Source organism: Plectropomus leopardus, chromosome 3 (assembly GCF_008729295.1).
Source record: "Plectropomus leopardus isolate mb chromosome 3, YSFRI_Pleo_2.0, whole genome shotgun sequence".
Classification (NCBI taxonomy): Eukaryota; Metazoa; Chordata; class Actinopteri; order Perciformes; family Serranidae; genus Plectropomus; species Plectropomus leopardus.
This window is the reverse complement of record NC_056465.1, coordinates 16,184,630-16,202,409: the sequence shown is the minus strand read 5'-3', so window position 1 is coordinate 16,202,409 and position 17,780 is coordinate 16,184,630. Positions and strand designations below refer to the sequence as shown.

Genomic DNA, 17,780 nt, shown 5'->3' with positions numbered 1-17,780 from the left:
GAAGCAGCAACAGACAATGTAAATATTCGGGGCTCAGCCCAAACCAAAGGGGATCCGGGGCATGCTCGACTGGGGAGAATTTTTTTCCATTTGTAGCTATTTTTCAAGCCATTTGAGATCATAGTATGCCCAAACTCTGTACATAATTTGTATAAAAAACAGATAGCTACCTAATTAAAAATCACTGTAGATCCATTGAGTCTACATCCAATTTTTTATTTCATGTTCTCCAACTGTTGTCTTCATTCTCAAACCATATCACTACAAATGTTGATAATAACTAAATTTCACGTTACTATTTCAAAGTTACATAACATGGGTAAGGTAGGAATTTGAAAAAATCAGAACCCAAACATAATTAATAGTAGAGAAACAATGGAAGTTTTGCTCCATTATTTGTTGGTCCAGTCAGATAGACTAAAGAGAAAAGGCACAAAGTTGGTGGCATATTTCAAAGACCTAAAAGAGTTTTTAAGAAAACATTCAGGGCTGGTGCCCCAGGTGCCACTCCTCACTCCACCACTGCTGCTTGGGGCCACATTAGCCACTTCTAGCATCATGTCCAACTAAACTGTTGGTGGTTGAGTTTTGCATCATGGGTAATGTAGGTATCATACAAGGTAGATGAATATTTTGAATAAAACAGATGATATCTTTGGGTCTAATGCATCTTTAGTTTTTTCTAACTGTCCTTTATGAGTCCGACAATTCTGCAGGAGTGCAATGCTAAATCAGTTTTGTGCAACACCAAATGTGAGCAATGCAAAACTAGTTTTTGTAATTTTATCCTTTGTTTTACATATTTTTGATGTGGTATGCATTGATGGTTGATGCTACAAATGTAACTAACAAATGCAGCGAACAGATCTTTTACTTCCCTGGTCTTCTCTGCTGCTGTGAGGAATGTCGAGGTCAAAGGTCGAGTGTAACAACCTCCTGCAAAGTTCATTAGTGATGTTTTATTGCCTGTGCTACAAGAGGTTTGCCAGTGAGGCGGGGAGCATCCAGGCTTCTCATGATGTGACCCCCGGTCGACCTCAGACCTTTCCTGTCACCTCCCAACAGCCTCAGTTACATAACAGAGTTTATGAAGACAAACGTACTCCTGACTGCCAACTGACTCCTGGACCAGCGTTAGTCTTAAACATATGTTAAATGGAGGACTTATTTTTACAGCTAAGAATAACTGCAATGCAATAAATACTCTACTAGAGTGATAGAAAGTGTTCCCAACTCCAAAATAATTTAGGAGAGCTCTAGAGTGAGAGTTGTATATCCCAGTTAGAGTCACGAGCAGATGGCTGCGTTACAGCACATACAAAGTGTCGAACTTTGCAACAATGAGATATTTTGGAAATGCTAAATGACAAGTTATCAAAAACATACATGCTCTGCGCAGAGCACCACACACCAGGAAAAAGTTTACTTCATGGATTCAGTTTAAAGATTTATCTGAGTCTGAAATTTGGTGAATTTGAAAGACCCAATAAATGTAATTTTGTTCAAGTACTTACTGTATGTAAGTTTTAAGGTACTTGAGTTTTAAAATGACATGCTACTTTATACTTTTACTGCACTACATTTATCTGACAATTGAATGTATTTGTTATTTTGTAGATTATTTTTCACAAAATATTTGATAATTTTTTTTTAAAAAAAGACACAAACTCCTCTCACCAAGTTGTTTTAGTCTGATGAACTCAGAACTCAGTTATTTATTATTTCTGAATAGGGGATCTAGAAGCACATGCCAATAAGACAATGGGATTAAAAACAACAGAGACGCCGTGTTTCTCTAGATTTTATTGAAAGACAGGAAGTTGTCTTCATTTAAATGTAAAAAGCAGCAATGTTCTTTCACACAATGCTTTATTCACATTTGAATTTCTGATTGACAGTCAGATTAATTTGTATTTTCCATTTCTTTCTGAACTGAAATAAGTTTTGGTGGACTTCACTGACACTCGGTAACACAGCTACTGATATGTAAGAGAGGCCTAGACGTGGATCACCACACGTGTTGAGCACAGATGTTCACAAACACATAAATAAATAGGTTTCAAATGTCCAGGTCAGGTTGAGGTGTGAAACGTTTGCCGTGTTATTTACAGAGTCCTCGTTCTGTGTAAAATGCAGAAAAGCACCATTTTGCTCTTATAGAAAGGGTCTCATTTGGTTGAACATCAAACTGCCCCTTTCCCTAGAAAGGAATGGGAGGTCCCATCATGTGGCGGCCACGATGCAGTTTTCAGCTCGACGTCCTACTCGGCTTTCTTGGCCTTCCTCTTGCGGGCGCCTTCGCTCAGCTCCTCCTTGGTTTTGAGAGGTGAAGATGGGACGGCAGCATGATGGTGGTCTTCCTCGGATCCGCCCAGAGGGGAGCCAAACAGCAGATGGCAAACCCAGGACTCAATGAGGGCGAAGGGGGAGCCGTGAGAGTGTCGGGCGGTCATCACCACCTGAAGGAAGATGGTGTCAGAGGAGATCAGGCTGAATTGTGATAACTAACGGGGCATTTCACAGATTTTACACATCAAGATCAGTTTATTCTTCATGGGGAGTTCCACTCAGCCTGTAAAAATGGTTGAATAATGTCTTCTGTTATAAGAACTTTGTCAAGTCTGTGTTATAAACTGAGCACATGGAGTTTGCAGACAGGAAATTGTAGGATTTAGCATTTATAGATTTTGTTTGTACCATGGATGAATAATTAAATGGTGACCTGCAGAGTTATCTTGTTGACAGACACAATTATGTTTATGTGCACAGTTGCTCACCAAAATGCTTTTGCAAGTAACTAAATGTTTTTAGTGACAATAAAAGTGTTTTTACGGTTGTTATTCTGTAATCTCATTCATGCTTTTTGTACCTTTTGGGGCCATTTTGCTCTAGGTATTTTTCATGGATGAAGCTATAGCATGGATGTATAAAGAGAACTGGATACAGCATTGGAGACAGGGGATATTCCTATGAAAGTTGCTCAGTGGCACACGAAGCCAAAAATGTTCAACTATTGTACATAAAATTCTCCCAGATGATTGGCACTGTTTCTGCACTGTGTGGCTCATAGAGACGCATAGAGGCGCACTGAAAACTCTACTTCCAGTTTAGTGCTCTACCAGTGTGAATGGGGATAAATTGATTCAATTGTGCTGTTCTTTTGACTTATTAAATGTTAGCTGACTAAATGGGTTAAATTCTGATAGCAATACAAATCATTTAGTGGGGGTTTGTGGTGCGAAAATAAACTGACCATTGATTTACAGATATTGCTTTCACAGTAAGTCTGTGGTTAAAAGTCCATTTGGGCCCAACTGCATCAGGTGACGGGATTGGAAAGTGGAATTCCTCTGTTTGACGCTGACATTTTTAATCCCGCCTACAAAGCTCTCATTGGTCGACTGTTTCTCCAACTGCCAGAGACAGATGTCTACTTCTACAAAACAAATCCTTTATGAATAAATGAATAAATCAGAGATTAGTACAGCGATTCAGAGTCTGCATTCAGGCTACAGTAGAAAATAACACATAAACAAAACAGGGAGCTGCTCATCAAAACATTCAAACTACATAAATAGTCCAATAATAGTCAAAAGGTCCACAGCGCACCTTTAATGAAAGAAGCACAAAAAAATACACATAATATGCTCTAAAGACTAAATTTAACAAAACTATAAATACAGAGTGGCAACACTAAGAAGAAAAAAGTGCAGGCTACATAAATATTTATCCCAAAAGTTCAATTTCATTTCATTATTTTTAACTAAATTAAACCAGTGTTTTTCCTTTCCTAAACTGAGCTTCTAGTTACTCTATACATTGTACACACAAGAAAAAGTTGTGTTCTCCTTTCTCCCCCAGTCAAACTGAAGACTGACTGATCCTTTAGTAAGCAACGCCTTTTAAACATTCAGGCTTAAAATAAATCATAAAAGCAACACTGTCATCCTCACTCCACACAGCAGCCATGATCATACCTTGCTTGTGGCCATGAAGAGGGTGAAGATGAGGATGAGCATGCTCTTGGACACTGGCAGCCAGTGAGCCTCCTGCAGGGTGAAGAGGATGGCTCCGTACAGACTGGCTTTGGTCGGGCTGCGGACACAAACGAAAAAAATGTTAGTAACATCTGACTGCAGCAGGAGCAACACAACAATGAGATGAAGATTAGATTAGATGTAAGAGATAAAGAGGACAAAAAAATGCACTTTATAGTTATGAGGCACAGTTTGCTACTTTTCCAATGTCCTTTTTATGATTCAAAGTTTGAAAATCTATAATTCTATGATTATTTTGGGGGTTTTCTGTAATTTAAAATTTGTTTGTTGAGTTCAGTGTTTTCACTGAAGCTTGAGTGTCCCTCTGTAGGTTGAATAAATTCTATTAGGACTATCAAACTCTGCCAACAAAGTTTAAGAAACACTGATGTGAGGACACAGCTATTCTTTTCGGGGATCAGAGACATTGTGTAAATCAGTTGCATTAGTCTTCCAAAATGCATTTTTTTATATTACCACTGGAGGGTACTAAAGTCAAAAATCTTCAAATTCTACAAAAGGTGACTTCAACAAACCTGCAGTGTTTCTCATCAAGTCTGGCAGTGTTTTGTGTCCAATTTTACATAATAACTTTTAAGTTCTAGTTTGTCTCTGATTTTTGGTTGGAAACACCTGTGTGCTCAAGGAGGCAGTGATGAGTTCACGTTCCCATCAGCAGCAGCAGCACAACTCTCAGACTTACAATGACATGTTGAGGATCTCGTTGGTCTCGGGCCTCCACAGACCACGCAGCAGCTGCTCAAAATTGGAAATGAGAGCCACTCCAGACCCTGCAAAGATAAAAATAGATAGTGGAAAAAAATGAGGACAAACAAGTCTGTCTCGTGTAACTGCTTCGGCTTTCCTCCCCCATTCTCATCATAGGCGCCTGCAGGGCCTCACTATTGTAGCAGAGACCAGACCAGCACGCCCTTTATATATGTTTCTATGGACATGTCTCGACTATTGAATAGTTAAAAAATAGAAGTCCGCACACCGGGGAGCTCCCTTTAAAGGATTTTATCCTGCGAAAATAAGTGGCGTTTCAGACCTCCTCGACTACTGAATAGTCTCACAGGGAAAAATTACAGCAAACGTGGTTTAGGGTGCAAGAAAGACATTAGAGGTCAATTATAGAGTTTTCAGTACTGGACATAAAGATCAAGCCTGACAGTTTTTCATCAGTTTGTTTCTTAATCACGAATCACTGAGAACTCCTGGATTCAAACACTGGACTTGTTCAACATTGTTCATAGAAACCTTTTTGGCATTTTCTTTCTCTCCGCTTTTTTTTTTTATTTCAACAAATAGGAATTAGAATCAGCTTTATTGGCCAAGTATGTGTTCACATATAAGAAATTTGACTCCAGTTTTAAGTTAAATGAAGCTGAACTCACTCTAACTTTATACCCAATATAAATTTTAAAAAATAATAACGCACACAAACGGTTCTACTGAGGTGCTGATCAGTGGCAGAAGACCTGAGAGTAGGAAACAAATGTCGCATACTCTGGCTTCGTATGTTTTTTTATTTTTCTTAAATTGACATTACAGCCAAGATCAACACTCAGTCATCATCAATCTTTATACCTAACATTTTTATTATTTTTAAATGGAGCTAACATAACTCTGAGTGATTGGTCATTCTTCGATTACCCGTGCAACCTGGTTTCTTAGAGTGATCAGCTTACTTACATGCATGTATTCATAGATTGTGAATGAACGTCACATGTGCACACTGGCATGCACATGTGTCATTCACTCATGTTTAAATGTGGTGGCTAACTGTGCGCAGCTGTCAACACAGAGAGCTGCTGCCAGAGCTGCAGGCTCACCAAGAAGCATCAAATACTTTCCTCTAAAGCTGAAATGTCAATGAATCAATCAGTGAATTGACAGAAAAACAATCAAAAATAACAATCTAGATCACTGATCAATTGTTTAAGTCATTTTTTAAGCAAAAATGCGAAACACTACCCAGTTCCAACTTCTAAATGGTAAAGATTTGGTGCTTTACTTTATCTTATGTGACAGCAAATTGAATATCTTTGGGTTCCGGAGAGTTTGTCAGACAGAGCAAGATATATGAAACCATCACCTTGAACTTACGGCAATCGTGATTGGCTGTTTTCACAATGTCTACCATTTCACACTGCTGCCCTCTGAAAGACTCTACAAGTCCCTGAAATGGGCATTTCCAGATTAAAGAATAACAACTAATTGGAATATCCTGCATATGTGCAATATGTATATTATGCTTATTCTGCTTTAATACTCTCTAATTTTATACTTAATTGTTTTTATACATATGTATATTGTCTTAAATGTGTCTGCTTGTCTGTGAAGTTCCATATACTGAATGTACCACTGGAGGCACAATTAATTGCACAGCTATGCAATGACAGTAAGGCATTTAATTGAATTTTATAGTCAAACTGATTAATCGACTAACTGAGAAAATATTCAGCACATTAATCAATGTCGATAGTTGCAGGCCTCCTTGCTTCAAGATAAATACTAACTTTGCATAAGAGGACACTTGATTTGTGAATAGGCTCCTTTTTCACAGTAAAGTTGCTAAATGTCCTCAAAGAGTTGGTAAATCTGCACACATCAGAGAGTAACAATTTCCACCACTCTTGCTCAGGAACTATGTTGTTTGTGGTCATAATAAATCTCTTTCTTATCTCTCATTCAGTTATGGAGTAAAACAACAAATTTTATTGTGAAGTTCATAACACCACCACACATTTACAGCAGCGAATGACTGCAAATAGCTGTGAAATCATACGACACTGACCTTTGACATATCCAACGATGACCATGATGAAGAAGCCATGGTGGTAGGCGTGGTGGGCGTGGTGAACACCTGCGGCGATCTTACGGGTGCGGACAACTTCCTTCAGGGCGACCAACACCAGCTTAACAGGCAGGAAAGCCACACATTTATAGAAGAGGTTCAGTGGGCAGTAAAAGATGAGGTACCTGAGAGAAACAGTGGAGAACAACACATTAGAGAGAAGTGTGCATCTACTGCCAGCTCACCTAGCATCATTGAGCTAGCTAACATAAAGCTCAGGCAAGGAGGACGCAACTAATCTTTGCATCTCTCGCTGTCACGAGCATGAGCCTCTCGCCATGAGTAGATGCACGCTTCCTTCTGCGTCGTGATACAGCTGGCAGATATAATGGGTCTACAGAAGAAAGGACATAGTTCCTACATGAAATTGCTCACAACAAATTCTGTGGGTTATCTTCAGTAACTGGGTCAAGATCTCTTTTCAAATGTATTGTTTGGCGCTTTGAGCACCAAAAGTCGAGTGCCATTTGGTTCCATTATATTGGAGAGAAGGCAGACATCTCTGCGGCTGATATTTCCAACACTCTGCAACTTACACCAAAACCATCTAAATGGAGGGAACTTTTTCTTATTCTTTTTTATTTTGGAACGAACTGTCTCTTTAAAGCAGCATCTCTTCCCCTGTTTGGGTAACGTCGTTCTGAGGACTTTCTCACCAGACAGCTGAGGCCAGCAGGATGTGGCTGTTGTGTTGAAAATAGTCGATGGGGCTGCTTCCAAGCATGATGTCTGCCAGGATGTAACTACCAAAGCAGTAGAGCATGGCACAGAGCCAGGAGGCCACGGGACTCCTGCGAGAAACCTCCACCGAGCCTGCAACACAGAGGAGGAGCTGTTAGGGACTGTCCCGAACACACGGCATGGAAATAAAAATATCACAGCATGTCCACCAGAGGGATTTTCAGTGTGCGTTAGATTAGGAGTGACCGTGAAGTTGGTGTTATATGCAGTCAACGTTTCATGTCCAAAGCTTAAAATGTTTTTGTTTATATAATAAATATCAGATGTCTTCCAGTCAGCATTACACACTGCCAGTTTGGAGCTTCTTCCATGATTACAGCTTCTGAATAATATCATGAAAAATGGACATTTTTTCCTGCCCTAAGACGTTTCAGTGTGTCACTCGAATGATTAAAGGCTTTTTAGTTATAAATTCACATCAGTTACTTAGTTTATTAATGTATATGTGTGGAATTAATTTGAGTTAAACAATTCAAACACAGGAAAAGAAATAGAAAAAATGTTTGCTAAAAGGCTGCATCAAAAACAGACTGATAACATTGCATGACACAAATTAACTTCAAACTTGTTATTTTTATTCTTTGAAAATGTTTTTAATAAAGTTACTAATAAGAGAATTCTACAATTTTCCAAAATTCTCCTTTATTGTCATCATGTTTTCCAAATGTATCAATTAAAAATAATTGAGATTAACCACTGCAAAAACTGTGTAACTACTACAGACTCCTTCAGGCCTGCTAAATCCTAATGGTCCAAATGCTGTTTTAGAAGCTTTTCCGTAAATAAAAGTCTGTGGCAACCTTTGTTCTTTCTGGGAATTACCAGGGTCAGATTTTAAAAAAAGCATCCTAAATGTTAATTTCAAAAACTTTCTGTTGATTCGTTCAGAGCAGAACTGTTAGCGATGACCTTTAAGAGCCATTATCAGTGGATCCCTTGTGTGTCTCTGTGCTATATCTTTGCTCACACCCAGTCCACCACTTCAAGTCACACCCTGATAATCCGCCTTTTTATCATAACCAAATATTGACTCAGGACGTCTACAGTCATTTAGGGGTTGATATTTCACTAACTTAAAAGATGAGTGAGTCTGTAAAGTTTACAGACTTGAGCAGAACAGACAAATTTTTAAAATGTATTAAACTAATTGTATGCTTTCTATAAGATTTTTCTGTATTCTTTGTGTCTATGTGACCAATACACAAATGAGGCGCTGACTTATTATATGTCAAGCATTTATAGAATGCGAATATACATCGTACCATAACGTGTACCAGTCAAACAGGTGTACAAACTGGTTTAGTGAAGAAACTTGTGCTCTTAAGATTGCTAAGCAAATGTTATAACTCAAAACTGTAAGTTCTCTACAGCATGCTCTTTCAACTGCTCAGCAGCATATTTCTCTGACCTAACCAATGGCAATGAACACTTGTCCTTGACTTCGTCTTTGACACTGCAGTCAAACGAACTTAAAAACAGCCGTCCGTTGCTTTTTTCTGTCATGACATCAGACTGCCTGACTCTATTGAGACCTTTGAATCCAAACCTGAAACTCAACTTTTTGCCATAACTTTTACTTTACTTGTTCTTTGACTACTTTAAGCCTTGTAGCTGTTACCATTATCTCTCCTGTTTGTCCTGCAGACAAAAACATTGTAAAATCTCTGAAAAAACACTGAATCTCCCTGTTTGCAGTCACACAACCACGTGAGCATCCAAGCTGCTCATCTTCCTCTCTGCTCTTTCTATGCATGTTTTCCTTCTCTCTCTCCCTCTCTGTGTGTCCTTTCTCCTATCCGTGTGAATGATGTGCTTCAGTTTTGTCTGTTTCTACAGTCTCTCCTCTGTCCAGGTTACATGGTGGAGAGGAGGTTGTGTGTCTCAGGCTCTAACTGTTTGGAGACACCTAGAAGCTGCATTCATCTAGCTCAGTTTTCATCATATATTTACAATCTATCTGTGATTTTATCATCCTGATTGTTTATATTATAATTTTACTATGTTGATCTGTTCTTTACACGCAATATCTGTCTCTCCTAAGTTGGTCTTCCTAAGGGTTCTTCAATTTTTCCCCTGTTAAAGGGCTCTTTTGAATCCAAGGTAAATGGACAGAAAGGTGTTGTATCGGAAGTAAATGTATGATTTGCAATATTGGGTTATATAAATTAAATTGACTTTACTTGGACATGGAAATTGCTTGTGCATGATTTGCTGCAAAGTATCCATTACAAGTTTATATCAGCACACTTCAATTATAGCTCCAGTTTGACCACATTTTTAAATCAGTATGCAAGGTATGATAAACTGCAGCTAACTTCAGTAAACATGTTAACGCTTTGTGCTGTTTCAATTAAGTCTCACCAGAGAAGCAAACATAACAATGAATATAACAAATGAATCTACAGTAACGAGGCCTAAAGCTGTCAAAGCAAAGTGCTTTGCGTAAATTAGAAATACTTAGCAGTGCTTGAATAAATGTACTTAAACGTACTTTCTATCAGGTGTCCTTACATACAAAAACAATTCAGAGGATGAAACGCCATAAAGCAGATTTTCACTTGTTTAATTCCTATAGCGCTGTATGGAAAGTAAGAAATGATTTCAAGACTTTATCTAAGTTTCCATGTGGGTTTAGACTTCACGGTGTTACGACGCCGTTAGAGACATTCAGTAAATGGAGATGTGATCAGAGCGCGGCTGCTTCACCGCACAAATCTCCAACAACAGGTGGGTGAGGGTGTCGTGGTGCGACTGGCGCTCAGTTTGAGAGCAATCTGATCCTGAGAAATGCCACCCTATAAATATATTCTGCTCAACTGCTCTTCCTGCCTTGCAACTGTTAGGCCTGTCTTAACCTTTGACCCCTCCCCATGGAAACACACACACACTTGTTTCTACTCTCCCCACACATGTCGACCCCCAAAACTCATTCATATGCTCCTCTGACATGTGGTGTGAATGAGGACTCTCCACTCTGACACATGTAGGACACATGAAGAGGACGAACGTATACAGTTACAGTCATGAAGTCAGCTTTGGTGGCCACATGTTACACTTAGCCTGAGTCTGATTAAATAACAGATTTTTTTCTTTCCATTTAATGCAAAATGCAAAATGAGCCCACCCCCTTTATCTTAAGTACCATGAGAGATGTCAGTGCCAGCATAGTGTCAGATCTGCTTTTTGACACCCTTAAAACTTTACAGACATTAAATTTATGTTGTGTATGTTATGTTATGTTATGTTATGTTATGTTATGTATATGTACAACTTTAGGCATGTGTTCAATCAAATTAGCAAGCACGGTTGTGACTGATGAAAAAGTACTCCACTGATTTCGCACTGCACTTTTTTAACATTGCCAGACGCAGACGATTGAAAAGTTTCTTTTATTGACAAAACCTAGTGCTTGCATTACCCACAATGCACCTCAACCTAGAGTTTGATGTGAGATTCAGGTGTGTTATGCTAGTAGCAGCTAATAGCCTCAAGCAGAGATGAGAAGCAAGCTCCACAGGTCTAGTAAGCTCAGTACCCCACACCACCAGATTTTTTACATTTTCAGACTTGTTTATAAATCACAGGCGTAGGTGTCATTTCAACATTGGAGGGGACACATATGAAACAGGTTTTTTTTGGGGGGGGTCCCTTGCCAGAATTGTTTTTAACAAGAAACACTTGATCTCCAGCATGATTTTTAATTATCCTGATTCATAGTATGCACCATGCCTTTCTGCCTTTCTGCATCATTTCATGGTATAGATGTTAAATTTTGTACACATACAAGTCTTCCGCTACTTTTTTGTTTTTATTGGGATGGACAAATGCACATCCCCATCCCCATTACCCCAAAATCTATGCTTGAGGCAGGTCTGTCTGGAGGCACAGTACAGGAACAAGTTCCCCTTCTGAGAATGATGCTGTAAATTAGAGGAAATTTATGAAATAGTTCATTTCAAAGGGACAATTCATTCATTTTCTACTCAGTTCATTTCACCCTCATAGTTACAACTAGCACTGACTAACAAATGAATGTACAAAGATATAAATATTGCTGATGGGTTTGTAGCAAAAAAAATATTCATTTTATATCAATTAACTTTCTCCATATGTATCATGCAGTATAAATGTTTAAATTGTGAGAGTTCAACAGTTTCATCTAACAAATGGCTTCTACATTTTCATCTCTGAAAGTGACGGGAGCATCATTGTTGAGGAAAATGTGGGAGATAAGGATATAATATAGCTACAAAACGAGCGTGAAATATGTTTTTCAAGCTGTTTGGTAAGATTTAATGGACAATTTGGCTTTTTTGAAGCTGTATTAATTCTTTCCTTGAGGTTGAGGTGTATTTGGACTTCCAGTTATCTTCACTGAGATCAAAATGAGCCAACGGGACAAACTTTTTCTTAAGCATGAGGGAAATTAGTTTTTTAAGAGCTTGACGTTCCCGAGAACATTTTGGTCATTCTGAGCTCTAAGCTCAACATGTTATTTCATGTTTAACATTCAACTGTAGTCTTAAAGTGTGCAGCAGAGGGGCTTCAGAGGCCCACTGACACTGTCTATTTCAGGATCTTCTATTTATTGCCTAAGTCTTTGGTATGCACAGGCCTTTCTCTCAGGTTTCATCCTCCTCGGGCTCTGTTGCTCAAAGGAGTTAAATCTTGGAAAATATCTGGCTTAACCCAAAACTGAGTGGTTTAATCTACTCCAGTGATTTCCTCCGTGTAAATGAGGTCAGACTGCTGCAGCAACAGACATGGCCTCACACCAAGCAAGCAGAGCTGAAAGTGCTCCTGCTTGAGTTTATGTAACAGGTCATGCTTTATAAGGACTGGGCACTTTACAGATAACAGCAACATGAAGTCCCTACAGGGCGATTACACTGTGGAGTAATAACACAGAAAATCTACTTTAGAATAGGTGACTTCTTATAGCAGCACATGCACATTCACTTTCTTAAAAATCTCATCTCAGAAATTACATGCAATCTCTTTACTGGTTTAAATGTCATTATAAATAAATATGTTATTTTAGATATAGTTATGCTCTCTCTCTCTCTCTCTCTCTCTCTCTCTCTCTCTGTGTGTGTGTGTGTGTTTAAATAAATACACAGGTCTGGTGAGTGTGTAGCATGTGCACCTGCCAAAACAACTAGCACAATAGCTTTTTACATAATCACAGTTATCATATAATGAAAAAACCCTTAATCTGAGTAAAAGTAAAAGCAAATAGAAAAGTGTAAAACACACTGACCTGGCTCATACTTGAGGTAGAGGATGGACACGATGTAATACGCAAGATCAAACACAGGAAACATTCCGATTTTGGAGAAAACTTGGGCAAATTCGCCCAAATTCAGAACTGAAAGCACTTCCATGTTGCCTGTGTGATCACCACTGAGTCCCCGTTTTGTTTTTATTCCAACTGCGCAGTCTGGCTCGTGCAGCCCCCCCAAACCCGGTCCACCGACTCTCCACCAAACCCCCCGGTCTCTACAGTGAAAGCAGTGACACTCAAGCCCTCCTATTAATACCGCTCATCTCCAACAGCCTCATCATCATCATCATCATCATCATCTGCGGCCAGCTGCTCCGCTTTTTAGACGACAGGTTTACATGTCAGCTGCTGGGAATGTTAAAAAAATGTCTTGTCCTCCGGTGTTCACCATCGACATAATCATTATTTAACTAAGACACAAGATTCTGGATCGGAGGTGCGATAGTAGCCTGGAAACACGACACAGCTGAAAACAAGCCTCCTGTTTTGTTTTTTTTTTTATAACGGACAAAGACTTATTCAACCCGCTCTCACAAAAACATCCCACAGTCCGGATCAGATCCTGCGACGAGGCTGCAGACTCTCAGCATTTGGTGATTTCGGCTGTTTACATTCTTCAAGATGATGCAGAAATGTTCATATTAAAGGTGCGATAATCCCAAACATTAATGAATACACCGCAACTTCATTTTATGTATTTTAACATTGGTTTAGTTTATTTATTTTTTATATTTTTGCTTAAATTCTTTAGGAGAATAATAGTCAGAGCAACAACCTCCGCGACCATCAGGGGGCAACAAAGCCACAAAATTATCTCAAAAATGTCCGTTTTTTCATGGACTTACAAATGTATTGCCCTCATTTAGCTCTTTCACAAAACCACATGTATAAACATATACCCTATCTTAAAACAATATCAAACATTAAAATATGCAATGAAAAACTAACCAAAACTATTAATTAAGGCATGTGTTCATACTTATGTCTATTTTATTTTATTATTATTATTATCATTGTTATTATTATTATTAGTAGTAGTAGTTGTCATCCATCTGAGTGATATTTCCCAGCTATGCAACCTTATTTTGAAGTAATAGCCGCCAAAAGGGCTACAGCAACATATTTGTGCAAAATTCAATTAAGATTTTGCACCTATTGTCCCTTGATATTTTTGCCAATATTGCCCCAAATTAGGCAAGTTACATGCTGTCGTTTTTTAAGCAAATGTTGTGCATTTACACCAAAGTAAGTTTTTTCTAAAAAAAATCTTTAAAATCTACTTATCTCTGCAGGTCTGAATCTCCTGTTGTTACGTTTTTTTGTCAACAGGTGGCGCACGCTAGTAATAATTGTCTTGTTATTTTCCCCTAATATAATTCTTTCAGGAGAAGAATTTCAGATGCTGTACAACTTCTATTTCATTTAACCCATTCATGCCTCTAGCCGTGGCTAAGAATTTATTCTTGTTATAATTCAAAGACACGTAATCATTTACTGGCGGAGAACGCTGGAGACACACACCTGGCTTTAAAAACCTGACAGTCCTGCATCAGGGTTAAGAACGCTCAGGCTGTCCACTGCGAAACGCTATTGGTCACATTCCTGATTGCGTTTAGGAACACACGGAAGTTGAGCGTCTCTCTCATGTAATTGGATGTGATGTGAACAAAATGATCGGAGATCTCTTGATATTCGGGTAATTTGTTCGTTTTCTGTTGTATTTCACTTACTAATATACATTTACTTCATCGAAATGTTCTTTGTGTGTGTTATTGTGCGCTGTGCTGCCGGTTAGATGGCGGAGTGTGAAGCTAAACAACAAGCTAGCTCCATGCTAATGCCAGCTCACCAGCTAACGTCAGCTGAGCAGGTAGATTACATGATCACCTGTCGACAACCAGTTTGTCTCTCTGTGCTCCACAGGACCTTATTGGTGAATGCAGGGGCTGTGCTGAACTTCAAGCTGTGAGTATCAACATTACACTCACACTGTGTAAAACCTTTCATAGTAATAAAACAAATCAGTCAATGGGAGTTTAACTGTGGATGTTTTGCAGCAAAAGAAAGGAGTCCCAAGGATTTGGAGATGAGTCCAGATCACCAACAACAGGTTTGTGTGTGTGTGTGTGTGTGTGTGTGTGTGTGTGTGTGTGAAAGGAAAAGGAGAAATCGTGCTTAGGCATGAGCAGATAGAATTAATAACGGCTAAACCAGTCTCATCCTGCAAACTCTTACATGAAATCTCATGTGTAAATGCAGTTCTCAAAGCTCTGCCATAAAAATCTGTCTTTCAGGCGACAACATCAGAGAGTTTCTGCTCAGCCTGCGGTACTTTCGGATCTTCATCGCTCTGTGGAACATCTTCATGATGTTCTGCATGATCCTGTGAGTAATCGACTCGATGCCGGTCTTATAGCTGTAGACATTTAATGCTTGGATGTGATGGTGAACAGGCTGCGATGTCTTCAGGAAACACTTTAAAGTCCAGTGTTGTAGGATTATTTTATATGAAGAAGGAATATGTTTGTGACCCATTATGGGAGATTTACATTTTCATTAAAAATCAGTGGGCTTGGGGTGTCACAGGCAGGGTAGGGAAGTCAGAAAGTACTGTGTGAATGACTAATGAGTTTGATCTTATAGCACTGACAATATGAAAGAAAACAATAAACACAAGCCTTATTCTTTAAAGATCTCACTGTTGACTGTCTGACACTGTTAACTTTAAACATTATCCATGATGCAGAAATGTGAATTTTCAAATCACAGCAACACATTATATTGTCTTTGACTAGATTTGGGTATGTTTTGGGGTTAAAGTCATAATCAAAATGAGAATGAGAAGGGACCTACATTAAACAACAAGAAAGTTATTGTTCTGATGCTGCAAAAATGATTGTTGTACAAATACATTTCACACATTAAATGTTTACTTTGACATGAAGAAAACATGGGGCTTTAGCTAAATGTTATAGGAGAAGAATTGCAAATTACACTCATAGTCAAATGTTTCAAGTAGGAATGTGAAAATAATGAATAGTGTATGATAATCTGGCATGTTATATAATCTGTTTGCAAGCCCACTTTCCTTCCTTCAGCCTGACTCTTGTTCACTGGTGCCTACATGTGACAGGTGCCCCCTTTTTTGTGTGTGTGTGTGTGTTTTTTTGGGTTTTTTTGTATGGTGAAGAGCTTATAATGTCGCCTCGTGGTAATTTTTTGTTAGATTTTTTGGGGGGGGCTTTTATTGCCTTGCGGCAAGGATAAAACCTCTGTATTTGGGGCGCCACTCTATCTAATGATCCACCAGTTGCCCCACCTTGCAGTAATTTAAGTAAGTGTTTATTGGAGTATAGTGTAGTATGTGTTCTTTTTGTGTCTTGTATTATCTCTTGTCCAACACCTTTGTTTTTTTTGTCTGGATGTGCATACTTTTACAAACTTTTTGTAACCCTTTTTTTAGATATTGGCTGTGAAGTTGCCACTTTTGTAACTGACTGTTTTTAATTTTCACAGATTGTTTGGTTCATGATCAACATTTATTTGTGGCAACTGGACTTCCATCAGGATGCTGATTTTCCAAGGTGGATGCCAAACTTCTCCTTGATCAGAGTTTGCTGTTCTTTTGGTCCTTTTAACTGTAATTATGCTCCATTTTCTCCACAACCCCAAATCATAAATTTGCTTCTGGCTGTACAGGAGTTTATAAATTGCTGTATTTATTTTGTCCCACAAAAGTTGTTACATTTTTACCCCTTTTGTTTAAGCTGTAAATGAATCAGCACCCTTGCCTGTGCTGGATATGTGTTTCCTTTTGCCCCTGTGCTTCGTGATAAAACATTAATTTTTTCTCCAGCATGTCAGTTTGGTTATTAAAGAAACAACGTTGTTGAAAACGATGGACAGCCTTCACTAACAGGATCGAAAATGTTTTTCTGTGACTTGTTAGCTTTAGTTCATAGTTTAACGTTCCCCTGGTAAAGTGAGCTGGTGTAGAACCTTTTGTCTTACCAAGATCTTCATGCTGAAACATCCTTTCATTTCTTTTTACCTGCACAGCCACCGTAGTTCAACTGGATTCAACAGACAAGACAAAATTATCACTGTCACTTAATAAACTCGAAATCACCTCTGTACAAACCGATTTACTCGCCAGCTGTTATGCTCAACATGTCAATACTGAATATTTTAATGTAGATTTAAAAAGAAAATGCCATTTCCTTTACTCTGGAACACATGTGCTGTAAGTAAATGTATATGCCCTACAATGTAAATGTGTCCTCATTCTTAACAATAAACATACACAGTTTTCTTAAGCAGTGTCTGTTAATTGACTTAAATAGTTGAGACTGTATCATGATATGAAGGATGCATGATAAGTAAAACAGGTATTCGCCATGACGTGACTGATACACATTACAGGTTTTTTTTGTCACTCATTGTGAGATGATGGCATGATACTTCTTCCTAATATTACATCATACACACTACATCCACACTACACACTAATTGCACCATACAGTTTTTGCACTTACTATCAAAGAAATGATCACACTTCATGTCTATAACTTCACTCGCTATGACTTAAAAATGCCACTGACAAATGTAACAAATGAAAGAAAAATGGTTTAAGTTTCCTTATAGCAAAAAGGTTCTCGCTTTGAATCCATTGGCAGATATAATGTAATGTGTGAATGGAAGTTAAGTTTCTATGTGTTGACTGGAACCAACAGGGAACCAGTATTTGAAGTCATAGGAGGCTGGCCTTGTCTTGTCAAGTGACAATGTAAGAAAAAAGCAATGGATAGGGAATTGAAAGACAAAGCATGAAAACATACATCAAGAAAAAGAAGAAGAA

The 17,780-nt window shown here is 38.5% G+C and overlaps 2 protein-coding genes across 2 annotated transcripts; one reads left to right on the top strand and one right to left on the bottom strand.

The window, feature by feature from the left end:
- Positions 1-1,788: 1,788 nt before the first annotated feature.
- tmem38a (transmembrane protein 38A) lies at positions 1,789-13,138 on the bottom strand. The gene is made up of 6 exons (XM_042483894.1): positions 12,899-13,138; positions 7,554-7,710; positions 6,838-7,022; positions 4,741-4,828; positions 3,978-4,095; positions 1,789-2,459 (listed from the first exon to the last, which is right to left on the bottom strand). The coding sequence occupies exons 1-6, from the start codon at positions 13,020-13,022 to the stop codon at positions 2,262-2,264; spliced, it is 870 nt and encodes a 289-aa protein (XP_042339828.1). The 5' UTR covers positions 13,023-13,138; the 3' UTR covers positions 1,789-2,261.
- A 1,394-nt stretch (positions 13,139-14,532) lies between these two features.
- On the top strand, positions 14,533-17,238 carry smim7 (small integral membrane protein 7). Its single transcript, XM_042483895.1, has 5 exons — positions 14,533-14,618; positions 14,846-14,887; positions 14,980-15,032; positions 15,217-15,307; positions 16,439-17,238. The coding sequence occupies exons 1-5, from the start codon at positions 14,593-14,595 to the stop codon at positions 16,452-16,454; spliced, it is 228 nt and encodes a 75-aa protein (XP_042339829.1). The 5' UTR covers positions 14,533-14,592; the 3' UTR covers positions 16,455-17,238.
- Positions 17,239-17,780: the final 542 nt, after the last annotated feature.

What these genes read in the sequence shown, in the direction of transcription:
- tmem38a (XM_042483894.1), bottom strand. Translation starts at nt 13,022, where the DNA reads ATGGAAGTGCTTTCAGTTCTGAATTTGGGCGAATTTGCCCAAGTTTTC. An exon ending in GAGATCCTCAACATGTCATT is followed by an intron (nt 4,096 to 4,740) that starts GTAAGTCTGAGA and finishes TTGTGTCCGCAG; the next exon opens with CCCGACCAAAGCCAGTCTGT. An exon ending in TCTTCATGGCCACAAGCAAG is followed by an intron (nt 2,460 to 3,977) that starts GTATGATCATGG and finishes ATCTTCCTTCAG; the next exon opens with GTGGTGATGACCGCCCGACA.
- smim7 (XM_042483895.1), top strand. Translation starts at nt 14,593, where the DNA reads ATGATCGGAGATCTCTTGATATTCGG. An exon ending in GGAGATCTCTTGATATTCGG is followed by an intron (nt 14,619 to 14,845) that starts GTAATTTGTTCG and finishes TGTGCTCCACAG; the next exon opens with GACCTTATTGGTGAATGCAG. An exon ending in GCTGTGCTGAACTTCAAGCT is followed by an intron (nt 14,888 to 14,979) that starts GTGAGTATCAAC and finishes GATGTTTTGCAG; the next exon opens with CAAAAGAAAGGAGTCCCAAG.